This window comes from Dama dama, chromosome 12 (assembly GCF_033118175.1).
Source record: "Dama dama isolate Ldn47 chromosome 12, ASM3311817v1, whole genome shotgun sequence".
NCBI lineage: Eukaryota > Metazoa > Chordata > Mammalia > Artiodactyla > Cervidae > Dama > Dama dama.
Genome location: NC_083692.1, coordinates 55,822,061 through 55,843,572, shown reverse-complemented (window position 1 = coordinate 55,843,572; position 21,512 = coordinate 55,822,061). Strand labels below are relative to the sequence as shown.

At 36.9% G+C, this 21,512-nt stretch overlaps 1 protein-coding gene across 1 annotated transcript in view; it reads left to right on the top strand.

Annotated features, from left to right (window-relative positions):
• HERC1 (HECT and RLD domain containing E3 ubiquitin protein ligase family member 1) overlaps positions 1-21,512 on the top strand; it is a 205,299-nt gene that overhangs the window by 41,854 nt on the left and 141,933 nt on the right. Inside the window, exons 2-3 of the mRNA XM_061157327.1 lie at positions 9,558-10,513; positions 16,917-17,012. Of these exons, the coding sequence (XP_061013310.1) occupies positions 9,584-10,513; positions 16,917-17,012 (1,026 nt within the window). The 5' untranslated portion in view covers positions 9,558-9,583. The remainder of the gene's footprint in view (positions 1-9,557; positions 10,514-16,916; positions 17,013-21,512) is intronic.

The window sequence follows — 21,512 nt, the reverse complement described above, 5'->3', positions numbered from 1 at the left end:
CTTTCTTTTTATCTCTGTGCATTTTCCAGTTCTGGGACATCTCATGTAAAAAGAATCATACAATGTGTGACTTTTTAATGTCTAGCTTTCACTTAGCATAATGTTAACAAGGCTCAGTCATGTTGCAGTAGGTATCATTACCTCATTCCTTTGTGTGACTGGATAATATTCCATTCCATTGCATAAATAATACATTTTGTTTACTCATTCATCTGTCGATGGCACTTGAGTTTCCACTTTTTGACTATTATGAGTAGATATGTTGTGAATTTTCCATACAAGTTTTCCTGTGAATGTATGTTTTCAGTTTTCTTGGTATAGACCTCAGCTTTCATCACATTCTTATGGGGATTCATGGTCTGACAGTAGATTCATAACCAGTGGTTTACATACTGCTGTATTTGTCAAGGAATTAAGTCTGGCAGTTACTATGGTTGCCACTCTGTATTTCTTTCATTTCTGCTTCATGTGTTTCATTACTGTGCTCATACATAAAGGTTTGCAACAGTTGTATCTTGGTATTGATTATACTGTTTATTACCAAGAAACTTTTTGTCCCAATTGTTACTTATCATTAAATAGGTAATACTTTCTTGGGGGAGGGTGTTGAATTTGCTTGTTAAATTATTACCTTACATTTTATCTTTAAGCTTTATACATTGTTTTGTTTTACATCTCTCTCTCATGGATAGCATATATATTTTAAATAAGTTTTACTTATTAGATCTTATTGTTATGTATGCTTAATTTATAACAGATTATAAATAATGTGCCTGTATTTTGTTTAGATAGCATATAGATTTTTTTTTTTTTTGGTATCAGTCTTTGTCTTTTTAAAGTACTTTTTAAATTTATTTTTTTATTGAAGGAAAATTGCACAATGTTGTGTTGGCTTCTGCTCTACAACAGTGTGAATCAACCATACGTGTGTCCCTTCCCCCCTGAGCCTCCCCCCCTCCCCTCCCCCAAGCCCACTCCCCAGGTCCTCACAGATTACCTGGTGGCGGGGCCCCCTGTCTTATGTAGCAACTTATCACTAGCTATGCATTTTACACATGATAGTGTATATATGTCGATGCTACTTTCTCCATTTGTCCCACTCTCTCCTTCCCCTGCTGTGTCCACAAGACTGTTCTCTGCATTTGCGTCTCCATTCTTGCCCTGCAGAGAGGTTTACCAGCACCATTTTTCTAGATTCCATATGTATGCATTAACATACAATATTTGTTTTTCTCTTTGACTTACTTCACTCTGTATAACCAGCTCTAGGTTCATCCAGCTCATGGGAACTGACTCAAATTCCTTCTTTTTTATGGCTGAGTAGTATTCCATTGTGTTATGTACCATATCTTTATCCATTCATCTGTAGACATCTGGACATGTAGGTTGCTTCCATTTCTTGGCTGTTGTAAATAGTGCTGCAGTGAACATTGGGATACACATGTCCTTTAGAATTGTGGCTTTCTCAGGGTATATGCCCAGTAGTGGGATTGCTGGGTCATATGGTAGATTTATTTCTAGTTTTTTGAAGAATTTCCATACTGTTGTCCATAATGGATGCATCAGTTTACATTCCTACCAACAAGTGTAGGAGGGTTTCGTTTTCTCCACATCCTCTCCAGCATATATTGTTTATAGATTTTTTGATGATGGCCATTCTGACTGGTGTGGGGTGATAGCTCATTTTAGTTTTGATTTGCATTTCTTTAATAATGGGCGATGTTGAGCATCTTTTCACATGTTTGTTGGCCATCTGTATGTCTTCGGAGAAATGTCCATTAGGTCTTCTGCCCCTTTTTTGATTGGAATGTTTGTTTTTCTAATATGAGCTGTATGAACTGTTTATATGTATAATGTTTTAGAGGTTAATTCTTTGTCAGTTGTTTCTATTGCAGTTATTTTCTCCTGAGAGTTGTCTCTTAATCTTGTTTATTGTTTCCTTTGCTCTGCAAAACTTTTAAGTTTAATTAGGTTCCATTTGTTTATTTTTGTTTTTATTTCCATTCTTCTAGGAGATGAGTCAAAGAGGATCTTGCTGTGATTTATGTCACAGAGTGTACTGCCTATGTTTTCCTTTAAGAGCTTTATAGTTTGTGGCCTTACATTTAAGTGTTTAATCCATTTTGAGTTTATTTTTGTGTGTATGGTGGTAGTTCAGTTCTTTTACACATAGCTGTCCAGTTTCCCAGCACCACTTATTGAAGAGGCTGTCTTTTCTCCATTGTATGTTCTTGCTTCCTTTGTCAAAGATAAGGTGCCCATGGGTGTGTGGGTTTATCTCTGCAGCCGAGGCCTGTGGGGAGTTGCTACAGTCAGGCGTTTCTGTGTGCTCTCCCGTGGGAATTGGCCCTGGGTCATGTGTCCCTCCACAGAGCTGAGCTGTATAGGCTCCTGCAATGGTGTGGGCAGTAAGTAACCTGTATTTTCTCACAGCTTGGTGGCAGATGCTATCTTTGTGGTCTGGACTCCGGTGGACGGTATTTTGTCCCCTGGCTCAGGCACTTGCCCTGGCTTTGGTGGTGACCAGTTGGCTTGGGTTGCCCCCTCTGGGATCGTACATTGCTGTTGTCTCTAGTTCTGCCTTTGGCACTCGTACCAGCTTTGGTGGTGGCTGGGCATATATACCTGTGTGTGTGTATGCACTTAGTCGTTCAGTCATGTCTGACTCTTTGTGACCCCATGGACTGTACCCTGTCAGGCTCCTCTGTCCATGGAATTTCCAGGCAAGAATACTGGAGCGGGTTGCCATATCCTACTGTAGGTGATCTTCACCCAGGGACTGAACCTGCCTCCCTTGTGCCTGTTTCATTGCCAGGTGGATTCTTTACTACTGCACCACCTGGGAAGTAACTGTATCTACCTCTGGGGTTGTGTGGTTCACAGCCGCTACTTATCCCACTTGTGGCATTCACTAAGGTGGGTTACTGTGGTCTGTAAGCTCATGGAGTCAGAGGGTCCCTGTGACAATGATCTCTTGCCTCTGGGAGGCACAGGCTTTTCCCTGGACTCCCTCAGCTGTGTTGTATTAGCTCCCTCAGTGTATGTTCATGGCAGTCAACCCGGGTCCTCTCCCTGGGGTCCAACCCCTGAAGCCTGAACCTCAGCACCCAGTCCCCATTCACTTCCACGGGCATGCTGGCAGTACTGTTTTATATCGACCTCTGTGAGGAATTCTTTCCATTTTGCCTCCCAAGCACTTGTTGCTGTGCTCCTCTCTGAGATTCTGAAGCTCCTCCTTCCACCCCTCCCCACCCCCCCCTCCCCGGCCCATGAGAGGGTTCCTGAGAGTGTGGAGACTTTTTCTCCTTCACAACTCTGTCCCTAGGGTGCAGGTCCCTGTCTCAAAATCCTTTGTCTCTTCCTTATCTTTATTTTTTGCCCTGCCTCATTCTGAGGAGATTGGCTTGCCTTTTTGGAAACCAGTGGTCTGCTGCCAGCGTTCTGTAGGAGTTGTTTCACATGCAGATGTAAATTTGATGTGTTTCTGGGGAGGAACATGGTCTTTCCATCTTACTCCTCCGCCATGTTGAAAAGTCCCCTGTCTTTCGTTTAAATAGATGGGTTTTGCTGATAGTGATGTAGTAGATATGCTTAGTCTTACTGCAGACTTTTTTTCTATTTTATCTTTTAATACTTCTTTGCTTTTTTCATTTTTTGTCCCTTTGTTATATGTTTTGCATTTCTTTGATTCATCTCTGTCCTTGCATAATTTGGAAAAGTATAAGAATATCACTGGATAGCAGTAATAATCCAGAGAAGGAAATTGGAAAATTCCATTCATACTAGCACAAAATCAAAAATACTTAAACACTTTATCAAGAAAGGCATAGGACCTATATGGAGAAAATGTAAAATAAGATTGGATCAAATAGAAAGGCATATTATGTTTTTGAGTGGACAAATTATCATGAAAATATATTTAATGAAGTTCAAATTAGAATGTGCTCTGTTGAGAGAGGTAGCATGTAATTGAATACAATAATCTTAGAGGTTAGGGACATGCTTTACCCCATCAGAACATTTATAAAGCTATTGTAATCAAGTCACTGTTGGCGTAAGAATGGCAAGTAGACCAAAATAGAGAATTCAGAAGTAGATCCTGTTAATGGAAAAAGAGTAAATTATTTTGTTGGTTTAGGTTTTCTATTTCCTTAAATAATTTTGTCCACTTGATCCATCTTGTACAGGCAATGGTGTTGATATATTCAGGTCTCCCATTATTTGTGTTTCTGTTTCCTTGTAACCCCCATGGTTTTTGCTTTATAAAAGCTGTTGAAATGCTATTTATTTGATTGGTTTAAAAATGTCCAATGCCAGTCTGATTCTTTCGCCTTAAGTTTTAATTTGATCTTTTTGCCTGGAGGTCTTGAGGATTTTACCTACATCTTTCAATTTTACAAGGCCAAAGTATTAGAGTTGATTGTTCTTGGTTAATTTCCTAGGTATCTCTGAGCCCTTATTGTATTGATTCAGATATTTTTCTATTTCTGGCAAGTTTTCTTGGCTGGTAGCTTTAAAATCAGCTGTTTTTTTTTGTTTGTTTGTTTTGTTTTGCTTTTTTAGGTAGTCCAGTAGTACAAATAGTTGCCCTTATTTGCTTCTCTTCTGTTTCCACTGCTTTCACTAATTTGTGTGTGTGTGAGAGAGAGATTTTAATTCTCATAGTTGTTTCCCCCACCCGCACCCCTTAGTTGTCCTTGCCCTGCTAACTTATTATTTGTGTCTACTCTTCCTTGGACACTTTATAATTCATTCTTCATTTCCAAGAATTTTGTCTTTTTCTTCCGTTTCTTTCTTGTTGTTCAGTCGCTAAGTTGTGTCCGACTCTTTGTGACACCATAAACTGCAGCACGCCAGGCCTCCCTGCCCTTCATCATCTCCCGGAATTCAGTCAAACTCATGTCCATTGAGTCGGTGATGCCATCCAACCATCTAATCCTCTGTTGTCCCCTTCTCCTCCTGCCTTCTATCTTTCCCAGCTTTAGTGTCTTCGAATGAGTCAGCTCACTCGGATTAAGTGGCCAAGGTATTGGAGCTACAGCATCAGTCCTTCCAATGAATATTCACGATTGATTTCCTTTAGGATTGACTGGTTTGATCTCCTTGCTGTCCAAGGGACTGTCAAGAGTCTTCTCCAGCACTGTGGTTCGAAACCATCAATTCTTCAGCACTCAGCCTTCTCTCCTTGTCCCTTACGTTTTCAAAAACTTTTATTTATGTGGTCTTTTTTTATTTTATTTTTCTAATTTCTGAATCAAGATTTTTTATATCCTCAAATGTTTAAATGTGTTTAGTTTTGTTTGAATTGTTAACTTTTATTATTTTATGCTTTCTTTTTATCAGGAAGATTTCCCTTAGTTGATGTATGTGAACTTTCCTGATTTTCTGTAGTAGTTCTTTGTGGACTTTTTTCTTGTTATTTTTACGGTATTGGGCTTTTAAGAAAATAATATTCCTAATTTAAAAAAAAATAATAATATTCCTAATTTAATGGCACGCTCTTTTTAAATTTTTAATTAGAGAATAACTGCTCTGCAATGTTGTGTTAGCTTCTGCCATAGAACATGAATTAGCCGTAAGTATACACATGTCCCCTCCCTCTTATACATAATACCTCCGTCCTGCCCCCCACCTCATCCCACCCTCTGGGTTGCCGCAGAGCACGGGATTGAGCTCCCTGTGTTACACAGCAGCTCCCCACTCGCTTGTCTGTTTCTTACATATGGTAATGTTTATGTTTCAGAGCTACTCTCATTTATCCCACCATCTCCTTCTCCCACCGTGTCCACAAGCCTGTTCTCTATGTCTGCAACACTATTGCTGAATGGAACCCCCTTCTGTCTATACAGCAAAGTCCAAGTACTTTGAAGAATTTGTGTGTGTGTGTGTGTGTGTGTGTGTGTGTGTGATTTGTTTCTTTTGTTTGAGAGGAAGCTTTGTTATATCTCCAGTTTTATGGTTCTCTTTTGTCTTGCAGAACCCTAAATATTCACTCCTACTTTTTTTTCTTTTACCCTTTACCATCCAGTTGCCAAAGAAATCTTCTTTCGTCTTTTTTGCTTTTTTCTCCTCTCTGCATTTCAAGGATTACTCACATAAATCATACCTGTCATTTAAAATTGTACCTGCTCCTTTAAATCATTCCTGACCCTTTAAATGTACTTTGAAATTTGTTTCTTGTAGTTTGTGTTCTGGACACTTGTTCTGTGTTTTCAGATTTAGTGTGGATTTAATCTTTCTGGCAGTCATTCCAGATCATCTTTTAGGCTCCTTCGCTATCCTTGCTCTTCTCTGTCTTCTACAGATTTTCGTAGTCTGCTTTTGCTTGAACAAAGCCTTGTGGCTGTTTTGAGGTGAGAGTATGTGCATTGGGATTGACGCTGTTTCTTTTTTTTACAGTTAATTTGCAATTTTGTCATAATATATCTTCAAATTATGCTGTAGGTGTAGTTTTGTGTAGAATTTAATTTTTCCTTACTGTTTGGGAAGAAATTTGGGGAGATAATTATGTAATGCCACTGTCCTCAGCTGTTTTGTAAGTCCTGGATTACTTCATAAGTGGTAGTGGCATAATTAGCCATCTACATGGAAACAATAAAATTGGAATCCAATTTTATACCATATAGAGCTTATTAAAATGCAAGATGAATGTAAAATTCATGTAAAGACTCATGTGTAAAAACATAAAAATAGACCTCAAGAAAATCCAGGTGAATATCTGGATAATCTATAAGTCATGTGTAAGAGCATGGTGATGTTGGGATGCTCCTTTAACCAAGAATGGAAAGCAGGAGCTATAAAAGAAAAGATGTGTGTATATGCAAAAGGTGGATTTAGAAGAAATATTTGCAGTGTTGAAAACAATGATAAAATGCAAAAACTTTTTACAAATTGACAGGAAAAATAACCCAGTAGAAAAATATGTGACTAGAAGGACACGAATAAGCATTTCCCAGATGTTAGTAATCTGGGAGATTCAAATTAGAGCAGTGACATAGTCCTTTATAGCAATCAAACTAGCAAAATTAAAAAGAGAAAAATTACCTGTGGCTCACAGGGATGGAGGTAAGTAAGGTACTTTTATATCCTCTGCACAATGTTTAGGTTAATACTTTGCTGAATAAAGTGTAAGGAGGCTTATGGTTTTATTTTCCCTCTCCTAAGTATATACTTTCCAAGTATCTAGTGAAGATAAATAAAGCATAGTAATTATAAGCTTGAAAAGGGAAGTACCATTAGATTTTATATTTAGAATTTGACAGGATGTGTTTAGAAACAGGAAACTGCTTTTAATTAGCCTGGCTTATCTATCACTGGAGCTCGCTCTTTAAGATCTATCTTTATCTTGAAAATAAAATGCCCCTCAGTATATGAGGATCTTTCTCTACCACTGTCATGACTACCGTCCTGGGGACTTGCTTGAAAGGCGGGAGTTAGTCTCCACTCCCTTGCAACGTTTTATGATGAAAATTTTCAAATATACAGCAAAGTTGAAAGACTTAAAAATGAATAGGCATATATACTCAACACTGAGGTTCTTTCATTAATACTTTATTATACTTGTTTTGTCATATAGCTTATCCATATGTATGTGTGTATGTGTATATATATATATATATATATATACACATATATTTATATTTACACATACCCATCAATGCATCTTATAATTTGATGTATTTCAAGATTACTCACATCAGTATATTTCCTCCAAATATATGCTTTTTTAACATGTGTATATCAACTCCATAATATATTTATATCAACTGGAGTTCAGTATTTATTAAGGTAAAATGTACATGCAGTGAAATGTAAAATCTTAAATATATGTTCACTGTGTTTTTACAAATGCATAAAGCTTTGTAATCCAATATTGCCATCACCTTAGGAAGTTACCTCATGCCATTCCCAGTCTATTCATGCCCTCACCTTCTAGAGGCAGCTGTCATTTAGCATTGAATCTTCTTTTGGTTGTGTTTTCTTCTGGGTCAATTTGTAGGAGAGAAATTGTTGGGTCATCAACAAACTAATAATACATGTTTAGTTTTGGAGGCTTCCCAGGTGGCACTAATGGTAAACAACCCACCTCCCAATGCAGGAGACTTAGGAGACGTGGGTTTGATCCCTGGGTTCGAAGATCCCATGGAGGAGAGCATGGCAGCCCACTCCAGTATTCTTGCCTGGAGAATTCCATGGACAGAGGAGCCTGGTAGGCTACAGTCCATGGGGTTGCAAAGAGATATGACTAAAGCAGCTTAGCACATACTCATGCATGATTAGTTTTATAAGAAATTACTAGACGTCTTTCTAAGGCGGCTGTTCAGATTTTACATTTCCACAAATGGTTTGTGAGAGTTCTGATTGTTCTGCATCCGTGCTAACCTTTGATTTTGTCAGCCTTATTAATTTTAATCCTTGTGGATGTGTGTTAGTATCTCTATATTTTTAACTGGCATTTTTCTGATGAATAATGATGTTGAGCACTTGTGCATTTTGGCCATTCACATATCTTTGCTGAAGTTTTGTTCACATCCTCTTTGACAATTTTAAAAATTAGGTTGTCTTTTTATTATTGAATTGTAGGAGTCCTTAATTGTGTCTTGGATGATAGTCCTTTGCAGGATATATGTCTTGTGAATATTTTATCCCAGCAAACTTAGTTTTTAAGTGTTTTTTGTCAACAAATACTTACTGAGCACTTACCATATGCCAGAATACAACAGTAAACAAAATATATAAAATTCTTGCTGTTTTGGAGTCACTCTGGTTTCTCAATATAGTCAGGGAGACCAGTAAGAAGGCTTCTTCGGTGATCCAAGAGTTGATGACTTAGACTGGAGTTTTAGCAACGGAAGAATGTGAGAACTATTTCGATTGTTGCTATATATTGAGAGTAGAGTTGACAGATTGAATTTGGAGTATAAGAGAGGGAGCAGTCAATGATGGCTCCCAAAGTTTTTTAGCCAGAGGAAATGGAAGGATAGGGTTGCCATTTATTGAAATGAGGAATTCCACAAGAGGAATAGGTTTGGGTGGGTGTGGGGGAAATGTTGGATTGGGAATTCAGTTTTGAATTTGTTTAATTTGAAATGCCTGTTAGGTGTCTATGTATGGAGAGGTCAAGTGGACAGTTACATTTATAAGTTTGGAATTCAGAGGAGAGGCCAGGAGATACAAATCTGGGGTCCATCTTCATGTAGAACCCACTGTTATACTGATAGTGGGACCAGAACCCAAAGAGAAAAGGTACATAAATCACTGATTTTTAAAATAAACCTTTTATTTTGTTATAATTTTAGATTTACATTAAAGTTGCAGAGATGGTACAGAGTTCTCATATGCCCTTCACCCATTTCTCCTTAATATTGACATCTTAAATAACCATGGTACATTTATTGAAGCTAAAATACTAACATTGGTACATAACTGTTAACTAAAGTCCAAACTTTGTGCTTCATCAGTTTGAGATTACTAATTGTAATATGTGATGAAAGTTAAGAAACATTTTCTGAAGTATCTTCATAGGTTTTTGATTGCTTTTTCTTCTCTCTTTATAGAACTAATGGCTGAAGAGTAAATCAACATGGCAACTATGGTTCCACCAGTGAAACTGAAATGGCTTGAACACCTCAACAGCTCCTGGATTACAGAGGACAGTGAATCTATTGCTACAAGAGAGGGGGTTGCTGTTTTATATTCTAAACTGGTCAGCAATAAGGAAGTAGTACCTTTGCCTCAACAAGTTTTGTGCCTCAAAGGACCTCAGCTGCCAGACTTTGAACGTGAGTCTCTTTCAAGCGATGAACAGGACCACTATTTGGATGCCCTTCTTAGCAGTCAGCTAGCACTTGCAAAGATGGTATGTTCAGATTCCCCATTTGCTGGGGCACTTCGAAAACGATTGCTTGTACTCCAGCGTGTCTTCTATGCACTTTCTAATAAATACCATGACAAAGGCAAAGTGAAACAGCAGCAGCATTCTCCGGAGAGCAGCTCTGGTTCAGCAGATGTCCATTCTGTTAGTGAACGTCCTCGGTCAAGCACTGATGCACTTATAGAAATGGGTGTTCGAACTGGTCTAAGTTTATTATTTGCACTTCTGAGACAAAGTTGGATGATGCCTGTGTCGGGACCTGGTCTCAGTCTTTGCAATGATGTTATTCATACTGCAATTGAAGTTGTGAGCTCTTTGCCACCATTATCTTTAGCAAATGAAAGCAAGATTCCACCTATGGGCTTGGATTGCTTATCACAAGTAACAACCTTTCTTAAAGGAGTAACTATTCCCAATTCTGGAGCAGACACTTTAGGTCGTAGATTAGCTTCTGAGTTGCTGCTTGGTTTAGCAGCTCAGCGAGGTTCTTTGCGGTATCTCCTTGAATGGATAGAAATGGCATTGGGGGCTTCAGCAGTTGTAAATTCCATGGAGAAAAGCAAACTACTGTCAAGCCAAGAAGGAATGATCAGCTTTGACTGCTTTATGACTATATTAATGCAGATGAGGCGTTCTTTGGTATGTATTATAAATCTCAGCTTTAAAATTCTTATCTAACAATTTTGGAAAAGGTCAACTCAGCTTTTAATGAATTGGTGGTAACAGTGAATGATTTGAGAATTCTACTGGTGATGTTAGGCTAGTTAAATATTTTACATACTTGGAGTGAAGAACTTTATATGTGTTGACGTGAATATGTAATTGAAGGACAAACTAGTTGGTATTATGTTAAGACTTCTGAATCAGGAGTCAGGATTGTAGTTTAAGTTTTATGGCTTCCTATGCAAACTTGAGAAATTCATCTAACTTCGCTGTGTTTTAGCAAACTCAAATGTAAAATGAGGGGCCTTGGCTGGTGAGTATGGAGATCTTTTTTTGACCAAAAAATTGCTAATTTCAAGCTTCTCAATTTTTATTAAATATTTACTATATGCTAAGTATTATTCTAGGCCCTAGGGATACAGCAGAGAAAAATGTAGTTTCTTGGATCTCACAGCCTGGTGGGGGAATCAGACAATACATATAAATTTCAGGTAGTGTGAAGTTCTAAGAATTAAAATAAGGGAGGGAAAGGGAATGCAAAATGATGGACTCAAGCAGAGATTGGGGAGGGGATAGGTGTGATATTTTAGTTAATGTGGTCAAGAATGTCGCTGAATTGTGACATTTGAGCAGAGACCTGAATGGAGGGGAGTGATGAACTGAGTATCCTAGATCTGTAATGAATATGTTCTTGTTCTTGAAGGAATTTAATTACTTGATTATCATAAAGGAACTAACTTTGGATACCATATTAAAGAATAAAGAGTAAAATGCAGTGCAATATGATCAATTTCAAGAATTTCTGAAATTGAAATTTAATGCTTTTTGAAAACAGAATAAAAGTTTGAAATAAGAATTTGGAATATAAAGATCAAAACACTCATAGATTGACTTAATTTCAGTTGGGTGACATTGATCAGTATTTTTGGTGTCCTTTATCACCAGATATCGTATATCATTTAACAAATTTAGTTTATAAAAATATGATTTATAAATTATGTGTGTATATTTCATGTCTTCCCTCCTGCCAAAAGTGGAGAGCTCTTGGATTGACAGGAATGTTTCATAAAAAACAATTACATTGAATTTACTTTTAAACCAGGGTATTTATATTTTCACCTGAGTTATGTTTGTGTTTGTGAACTGAATAGTAAATATTGGGTCATTTTTTTTACAAATAATTTTATTATAAGTAAGTACTTGGAGACTCTAGATTATATCTATGAAAATTTGAATTTCCTAATGTTAAATAAAATGTAGACAGGAAAGCATTTGGTGCTTTGCTCCGAACCTGGAATATTGGAAAGGTCCTATGATCTTTATCCAAGGTAGAGACTTAGAGCCAGAGATGCAGTGATCTGAGTAAGAAAGATTTGAGGTAACAGCAGTGAGAGGCATTTAGGCCTCTTGTGGTTTCTTATTGAATATTTAAACATGTATTGCATATCTTTGTTTCTCATTTTATTTTGCAATTCTTAATACTTTCTGGTAACGTTCTCTAAATTTACACCATTTTCAAATATGTGATGCCATTTGATGACCTAAAATAATGTATCTGTTCTTGGTCACGTGTTAATATTTCTGTGAGGAGTTACTTAATTCTTCATTTTACAGTCCCATTTATTTTCCATTGCCTTTGCCATAAAGAAAAGATGTTAATTATTGCACAATCAACTTATATGATTGTATGCTTGCCCCTGGTGTATTTCCTTTTTAACCAAAATTCTAAATACCCTGAGTCAGATGCGTTTTCCCCACCTTACCCTCTAAACCTTATCCTGCAATATTGCTCCTTAGTGGGAAGAGGATGCCCAAAGAAAGTAAATTGCTTTTCTCTGTATCTGTTTAGCTTCGTTGTCTTTTAGCATGTTGGAAATGTTTGTATGCATATTTGGTTGTGAGTTTAAATTGGCTCTGTAAGCTTAAGAAATCTTCATACTAAATATACTTACTACCTATATAATGAGCTTTAACATTCATTTAATTAATGTATAGTATACTATTCCATTCATTTTTTTGGGATTTTTACTTACTGCTTCCCAGTACCTGGCATAAGGGAAGAAGAGCTCTAACCTTTGTTGAGTGCCTGCTACCTACCAGGTGCTTTTTACAAGCAGTGTCTCATTCAATTATCTTGTTAATCTGTAAAGAAGATACTATTTACTATTATCTTAAGGATGAAGAAATTGTGGCGGTTATCCAAAGTTACACACCTGTTTGTCAAAAGAACTGAAAGTAAAGCGTGTACTCCTAATTAAGCACGGATGGACCAGGCACTGTGTTAACCACTTCCTACAACCGCTAGTCTGTCGGCAAAGCCCGTGTTTTTCTCTGACCACTGTGTGCAGCTTTTATACTATTTATGTTAAATTGATTGACTTTTTCCCCCCTGAAGGCCTACCTTAAAGCAGATATAAAATACAATAAACTTATTTTTATTGCTGGATTTCCAATTTTCTCTCCACTTGACTTCTTTCATTTCTGGACAGAATTGTATTCACCTAGGCAGAAAGGGCCTCCTTTCTTCCCCTCCTAGGCTATACCCTTATGTTATAACTTTCTTTTGGGGCTAGGATACTCCAGATAGCTTTCATCAGAATTCTGGGTATATTCTGAGGAAGAATCTTATATGTTTGTGTGATTTAGTTTGGCCCTCCGGGAGTCACCACAGGCCTATGTTAGATTGAATTTAATTAAATTTCAGATAGATTTTAGGGAAAAGAGATGGTTATTAACTTAAACTTTGTATTTATTATTCTTTCTTGCACAGTGAGTGATAGGATCTGATGCTCTTGGTCTCCAGAATTCATATTTCTTACACTTTACAGTGTTATCAGTTGTTGTTGTTGGTTGAGAACTCATAAAGTATCTAGAGCCTCTCCTGGTACACTGGACCCCATCCTGACCTGATTCTCACTATGTTAAGATTCTCTGTTCATGAGCAGCTGAGATAAAACTTATCCCCAAGCTATTAATAGAAGTTAGAGGGAGAGACACATAACCATCAGTTGAGTACCTGGTATGCTTAGTCACTCAGTTGTGTCCAACTCTTTGCGACCCTTTGGACTGTAGCCCACCAGTTTCTTCTGTCCATGGGATTTTTCAGGCAAGAATACTGGAATGGATTCTCCAGGGTACCTTCCCCACCCAGGGATCAAACCAGCATCTCTTGTGTCTTCTGCTTTGCTGGCGAATTGTTTACTTGCTGAGTCATTGGGAAACTGGTATAAGGCCTTAAAGAAAAAAAAAAAAGAGTTCATCCTTAAATTGTATTTACATGTGTGATTCTTACTTAACCTCCACTACCCACACATGCAGTAATTCAGAGGTTTGAGTGCAAATGTGCAAGATAATCATTAACTTATATTTAAAATAAAGAGTAGGGAAATAATGTCACTGTATATCCCCACATCCTAAAAAAATAAACTAAAAATATAAACAGCAATAAAGACATCTTTGGCATTTGATACCACTAGGTATTTACTGTGTGCCAGATATTGCTAGGCTCTGGGTTAAAAAGATGAATAAGCTTTGTATCATCCATGCCTTTATCTAGCTTACAGTTTAAGGAAAGAGAGATGCATAGACATTTAATGTTAATGGTACTGGAGTGTAGTAGAAGTCTGCATAGGGACAAGGTCATGGGACATAGGAGGAAGGCTAGAGGGGAAGAGGCTGAAAATGAAGGGTGCCTAAGTTTAGTTGAAAAGTAAGAGTTTGCTTGCAAACATGAGGTTTGTGAGTGGGAGAGCTGAAAAAGTCTTTAGGTGAGAGGTTTAGTGTTCACAGAGTGATGGAGGTGTGGGAGAGCAGGTTTCTGAATGTTCAAGGTGGAATGGGATGAGCTAAGGCTGACAAGCTGGGTGGGGTCACGTATCCCAGGCTGTGGGGTTTTGAGCTTAATTCTGTAGGCAGTGGGGAGTCACTGAAACAATTGGAAGAAGAATAAAACCAGATAGCAAGAACATAAGGAAATATAGTCCATCAAGTCTTAATGTTCTTGTCTGATTATCTTATTAATAAAAAGGTGGGAAAAAAATGAAAAGATACTATGATGGCAGGTAAATAAGAGAAAGGGAATTTAATGAAGACCTGTAAAACCACATATTTTTGTTATTTTAATTTCCCCTGTATCTTTAGACCTTTGAACTTCCTGTTAGCAGTGTGTAAATTGTTACACACTTAACATGCTTTATTTTCCAAAATGAAAAATGCCTAGATGTAGCCCTCTTTTTCTGTTATGTAGTATATTTACAAAACACATTAAGAATTCTATACAAAATGGGTTTTAGAGATGTCTTTAATCCTAATTGACTGGGGAGGGATTAGTCTCACACTTAATACTGATTTTTTGGGGAGAACAGAAATCAACGACAGTCACTGCAGACAGATTTTGAAGAATTTTTTTAAAAAATTGGTTTGGTGCAAAAATATATTAAAGACTTCCTGTGTTTTCTATTCTTTCTCTGTGTACATCATACAAAATAATGACAATTACTGCTTCTAGTTTTGAATTCTTTCTATGTATTAAGAACTATGCTATGATGTTCTATGCATAATTTCAGTTGTTATCCCCAACAGCCCTAAATAAAAGAGGCGTTATTCCTGTTAAAGGATAAGGAAACTAATCCTTAAGTCACATTGCCCATAAGTGATGAAGCATGGATTTAAACACAGGTCTGTTACTGAAAACCTAATGCTGTTTTCAGTGTTTTCCTTTATACTGTAAACAGGCATAAGAAAATCAATTATTATAGTCCTGGTACCAGCTCCCAAGAATGTATAGTAAGCTGTTGTTTCTCATCTGCTTTTGGTTTGGTGATCAGTAGAGATGACCTTTAAAGAATGGAGTCACAGATTTCAATTGTGTTTTTCCCAGAGGTTCTACACTGCTAATTTTGGATTTGGAGAGGCTGTACCTCATAGTATTTTCTGGTATAGCCACACCTTATGTGTAGGTAATTTTGAACAGTCAACTTCTGATATGACTCTGAGACCTGCAAGTGGCTCTCTAAAGCCTTACTATTTGAAGTGTGAGCCTCAGACAGCAGCATTGGTGTCACTGGAAGCTTGTTAGAAATGCGGAATCTAAGGCCCCCACCTATATTTACTGAATTGGAATCTGCATTTTAACAATTTCCAGATAATTCATGTTTACGTTAAAATTCCAGAAGAAGTGTACCACCTTAAGGGATTAAGAGGAAAAATTGGTAGCAGTAGCTTAGCACCTGATGACCTGGCAGTAAATTAAATAGCCAGTATCATTTCTTTCATTACCTAGGAATCATGTTAAATAAAATACCTTGAATTGATAAAATCATATAATCCTGGAGTTGAATGGGATCTTACAGAGCACGTAGGCCCAAAGCCCTTCTACGGTAGAGGATATACTTTTCTATGGTATATTTACCAGGTGATCATGTAGAATGTATTTTTATAAACAACAGCTTTTGAAATAAAGACACCAATGAAAATTTTACAATTATAGGATTAATAAATCAGAGAAGGAACTTGATATTTGTGATGTAAAGATTTAAGAATATAGGAATTTAAGGGAACAGTGGAGGTAAAGTTCACTCTGATTTATGAGTTTTCAGTAAAAGAGTGATTTCTGGTCATAACCATTGGGTCATTTTGTGGAGGAGTTGCATAGGAGGAACTGGTTTGGGTGAATGTGGGGGAAATGTTAGATAGGCAGTTTAGTTTTGAATATGTTTATTTGAGATGACTGTAAAGTGTTTATATATGGAGAGTCAAGTGGACAATTACATTAGGCTGTTAGTCCCAGAGAGGAGCTGTGATTCCTCAGTTATGAACTGACTTGTGGGACCTTTGTTATGTCAACACTAAGGAGGAACAGACTTAACTGCTGTTCTGGTCAGGATCGTCAGTTATGGCTGTATGCTGCTTTATTCGTGGAGCAAGTGAACAAGGCAGCCCCAGGGAAGTCCAGTATTCTTGCCTGGGAAATCCCATGGATAGAGGAGCATGGAGGGCTACAGTCCATGGGGATGCAAAGAGTCAGACATGACCAAGCGACTTTCACTTCACTTCATTTATTAAATATTGGTCACCCAGAGAGTGTGTAATTGGCAAAATTCTGCCTCTTCGACTGTTTCTGTGTTAAACCTGTAACCCTTAGAACAAATGACTGTTTAATAAGATAATCAGTGAGGGATTGGTACTTAATTTACTGCTTCACTCTATAGCCACCTCTCTTACAACACTTAAAAGTTGGTTTCATGATGTAATGTTAGGATTTGATCTTAAAGCACATAATTATATAAACAGTTCTTTAAATGTTTTGTGGACAGTTTAAGTGATTTTAATATATGTCTCTCTCCTTACCAAACTGTATTCCACAATGTCTTAATTACAGGGTTCATCTGCTGATCGGAGTCAGTGGAGGGAACCAACCAGAACATCCGATGGCTTGTGCTCACTCTATGAGGCAGCTTTGTGTCTCTTTGAAGAGGTATGTAAAAATCATGGCTTTAAATAATCATAAATTAAAAGTTGCCTTGTCAAGGATAAACTGGAAGATTGTGATTGACATATACACACTACTAGATATAAAATAAATAACTTATAAGGACTGACTATATAGCTCAGGGAACTCTACTCATTACTCTAACGGCCTATGTGGGAAAAGAGTCCAAAAAGGAGTGGATAGATGTATATGTATCACAGATTCACTTTGCTGTACATCTGAAACTAACACAGCATTGGAAATCAACTATACTCCAATAAAAATTAAAGAAGAAAAAAGAAAAGTTAGTTTGTCTTAAAACGCTTCTGTTTATCCCTTAAAAGTAATTCAATTCCGTCTCTGGAAAGGATGCAAAAGAAAGTGGTGTCAATGATTGGTTGCTTCTAGAAAGTGGAGCTGAGGTGTTGTATAAGGGGTGGGAGGCAGACATATTTGTCAGTGCATACCCTTTTATTCATTTTGGACTTCGTATAATGTGCATTTTTTTAATTTAAAAATTTATTATTAAAACAGATAAGAAACATAAATGCCTTAATGGAATTATTATGAAACAAATAGCCTTTTAATCTGTGCTCAGGAAAGAAATAAAACTTTACCAGCAACTCTAGAAACCCTTTCATGTCCTGGTCATTATCCCTTTCCTCCTCCTCTAAAGAACCACTATCCTGACTTTAAGAGTATAAGAGTAGTCACTTCCTTGCATTTCTTTATAGTTGTGTGCATCCCTAGACACTATAGTTCAGTCTAGTCTACTTAAAAAAAAAATCTAGACACTATAGTTCAGTCTTGTCTACTTAAAAAAAAAAATCATATGTATATCTTTTCCTTCAATGTATTTGTTCAGGAACCTGGACTTTTTAGGTTGTAGGATTTCCTACCATCTGGATTTTGTTAATCGATTACTCAAAATACAGTTCCTATGTATTTCCTGTATTTTGACGGGTGAATCTAGAGATTTGATCTGTTTCAGGTTTGATCCCTTTGTATGGGATCAGGCAGGCAGGACCATACATGGTGTTGTGATCTTTCATTTGGTTGTCTCTTTTTGTAGTACTAGCAACCCTGAATTCTTAATAATCAGATCTATTAATTCATTGGTGCTTGGTTGCAAAATGGTAGTATTCTAATTATATCTTTCATCTTTCAGTTGTTAGTTGGAATGTTTTCATGAAGAGATGATTCCCTTATTGACTATTTGGTTACCTTGCGACAGTTCAAATAAGAAAAGCAGAATAAATGTTTGATTCTCCTATTTGCTTTTTTAAAAAAATTTTTAACACCAATTTTTATTTACTGGTTTTCACTTTAATGAACTGGTCTTCTGTCATCCTTTAAGCTTGACCAGTTGATTTCACTTGCAAAATACTATTACAAACTCAGATTTAAACCTATTCAAGGTTTACTTCATTGAATTATCATCTGTAGTGAAGCTCGTACTATTTTATCTTTGGCCAACAGTCTTTCAGGGTAATAGTCTCTTCAGGGTGGTTCCCAAGTTCTTTTGACATAGACCTAATAATCTTTGATAGCTTCCTTGCTAACTGACCCTTCAAATTGTCCTGAACTCAAGATGGACTCATCTTACACATTTCTTGATCTGGATTTGCAGCTAGTTAGCTATTTCTCCATAAGCCCTGGTTTCTTTTGGTGGAAAATAGTATTTCAGGATCACAATCATGGTCATCACTACTGTGTCAGTGTTATTTTTCTAGGCCCTTACAGTAGAGCCAGGAAGTTTGCGTGTGTGTGTGTGTCTGTGTGTGTGTACATGTGTGCGAGTATTTAAAGCTAATAGTATATCTCTTTAGTTGATACTTTTAATTTTGGGGCTATAGAATTTATACTTACCCTTTTCTATATTACAGTTATATCTCCTTTCTTTCAAAGTAAGAACATCGGTTTTCAAGGTACAGGGATGTAGAATTAGAATATCCTGTAATTATTTATTTTGGTCACATAGTGCGACACACAGAGTAATCCTAAAATAAGACAAATACTACCATCGAATGTTTACTAAAACATGCTGTTTACATATGATTTCCCCATTTTTTGTAGTTGTATTATACGTACATACTCATAGCATGCATAACTCTACGTTATAACCCTCACTTAGTATGAGTTCTATAAATAACTACATCTTTAATGCTCACTGCCAGTTTCTCTTAGTGTCTCTCTATTCTTTTTAGTTGTCTGAAGCTTATTCTCAAGTAGAATCCTCAGTAAAGAATTATGGAAAAGATTCTCTTGGTTCTTACATGTTAATTGCTATGCTTTTTATACTTAAAAGTCACTTTCCAGAAGAGAGAAGATAAAATCTTTGGCTCACATTTTCTTTCCTTCTACTTGTTAAATGTATTTATCCATTTTCTTCTGGCATAAACCTTTGCTGCTGAGGTCTGAAGATAATCTGATTTTCTTTCATATATTTATGAGTCACATGCTTGTTTTGCTGAGAAGCCCAAAGGATCTCTTCTTTAGAGAACAGTAATTTTACTAGAATACATCTTGATGTTATCCATTCAGGGTTGATATTCTCAGAGATGGGAAGATTTCAATATGTAGTCTGAAACCTTTTTTATTTCAGGGAAGTTTCCATAAATTATTGTTTTTACTATTATTTTTACTCTTTTTTTATTTGATTCTCTTCTAGGACTCCTATTGCTTATTTGTTGGATCTTTGCCTAACTAGTAATTCTCACGTTTTCTTTAATACTTTTTATATGATTTTCATTTCTTTTTTATTTCTAAACAACTTTTATCCTTTTAATCTTTTGCTGCTCTTATGATATTATCTTTTGTATTTATTTACTCTTGGATTCCCTATAGTTTACTCTTCATTTCCAAAATGATGTTTTTTCTTTTATTTCTAATTCTTTTTTGAGTCTGCCACGTTATTCTTGAACATGTCTATTTCAGAGTTGTGCATTTCTTTCACTTTTCATTTTCTCAATCTCTTTAGCTGGCTTTGAAATAGGTTACAGTTTGATATGTCTTGTGGGCAGTTCTCTTCTGGCTTGCTTCTATTTAAAAGTAGTGATGTTATTCTGTCTCTTCCCTCCCCCGCTCCCCCCAATAATAGCTTCATATGGAATTTGACCTTTGTACTTTTTTGTTGCTTATTTTTATGAAAATTTTGTTTTATTTTCCTAAATTTTTAGAATAGGATGAGATTCAAGGTAGCTTTTCTAAATCCATAGACTCCCTTCCTCTATTGTTTTTATGTAATGTTATAAAAAAAAGAAATAAGGTGGTTTCCAGCATGTTCCCCTCCCCACCTTTTATCTTAAGCTTGTCTCTTTCCTCTCTGTTGTTCCCATTCTGCTAAACTTTTATTCCACTCCCAGTAGTTTCTGCTTCACATGAGGGCTCTATTCTGGAAGGGAGTACTACTGGCTTGTCCGTTTGGTTTCAAGAGGTCACCAAGTTAGATTGCTCTAGCTTCTTTCAAACTTCTCATGGGTCCTTTGTACTTACCTGCTTTTTGGAGAGGGCAAAGCTCTTCTTCCCAGTTGCAACTGCTTAGATTGGCTCACTGTTCTTTCTGGTGAGCACTGGGTTGGTTGTTTTGGGCCTTTTTCTTACTCTTAGATCTGTTGGATAGTCTCTGGCTTCTTCCTATACAGATATATTACTGTGCGCATTCTGTGTTTGGTAGTGGTTTGTCTGCACCTGCTCATATTTTGGAGTTACTGGAACTATGTTTGTCTAGTTTTATTGTGAATGTTAAGCATAAGTTTGGAGTTTTGCCTTCTTTTTGTTCTGTGCAGTGATTCCGTGTTTGGAAAACTACATTGCTGCTGCTATTGTCATCTTCCTAGAATTCTTCCCACCCCGTAGTTGTTTTTAAAAAACATTTCTTAAGTCTTTTGAATAAATGTTTTTACTTCTTTCCCCATTCCCTCCACTTCTTCCTCTCTTCCCCCCTTCCCTCTCCTTCTCTCTCTCTTCCCCTCTCCCCTTCCCTTCCCCTTCTCTTTCCCTGTCCCCTCAACTTCTCCTTGTCTTTCTTTTTTGTGGGAGTCAGAGAAGGAGGGCTATGATTTTTTAAGCCTTGTTATAGAATGGTAATCCACCCAGTATATATATAATGGGCCTCCCCTGTGGCTCAGATGGTGAGGAATCTGCCTGCAATGCAGGAGACCCAGGTTTGATCCCTGGGTCAGGAAGATCCTCTGGAGAAGAGAATGGCAACCCACCCCAGTATTCTTTCCTGGAGAATTCCATGGACAGAGAAGCCTGGCTGGTTACAGTCTATGGGATTGCAAAGAATTGGATACAACTGAGCGACTGTCACTTCACTGCAGTATATATTCCAAGACCCCCAATGGATGCCTGAAATTGTAAATAGTACCAAATTCTATAAATACCATGTTATTTCCTATATATATACATACCTATGTTAAAACTTAATTTATAAATTAGATACAGTAAGAGGACATCCAAATTGCCAGCATAGCTCCCTTGTACTTTGGGGCCATGATTAAG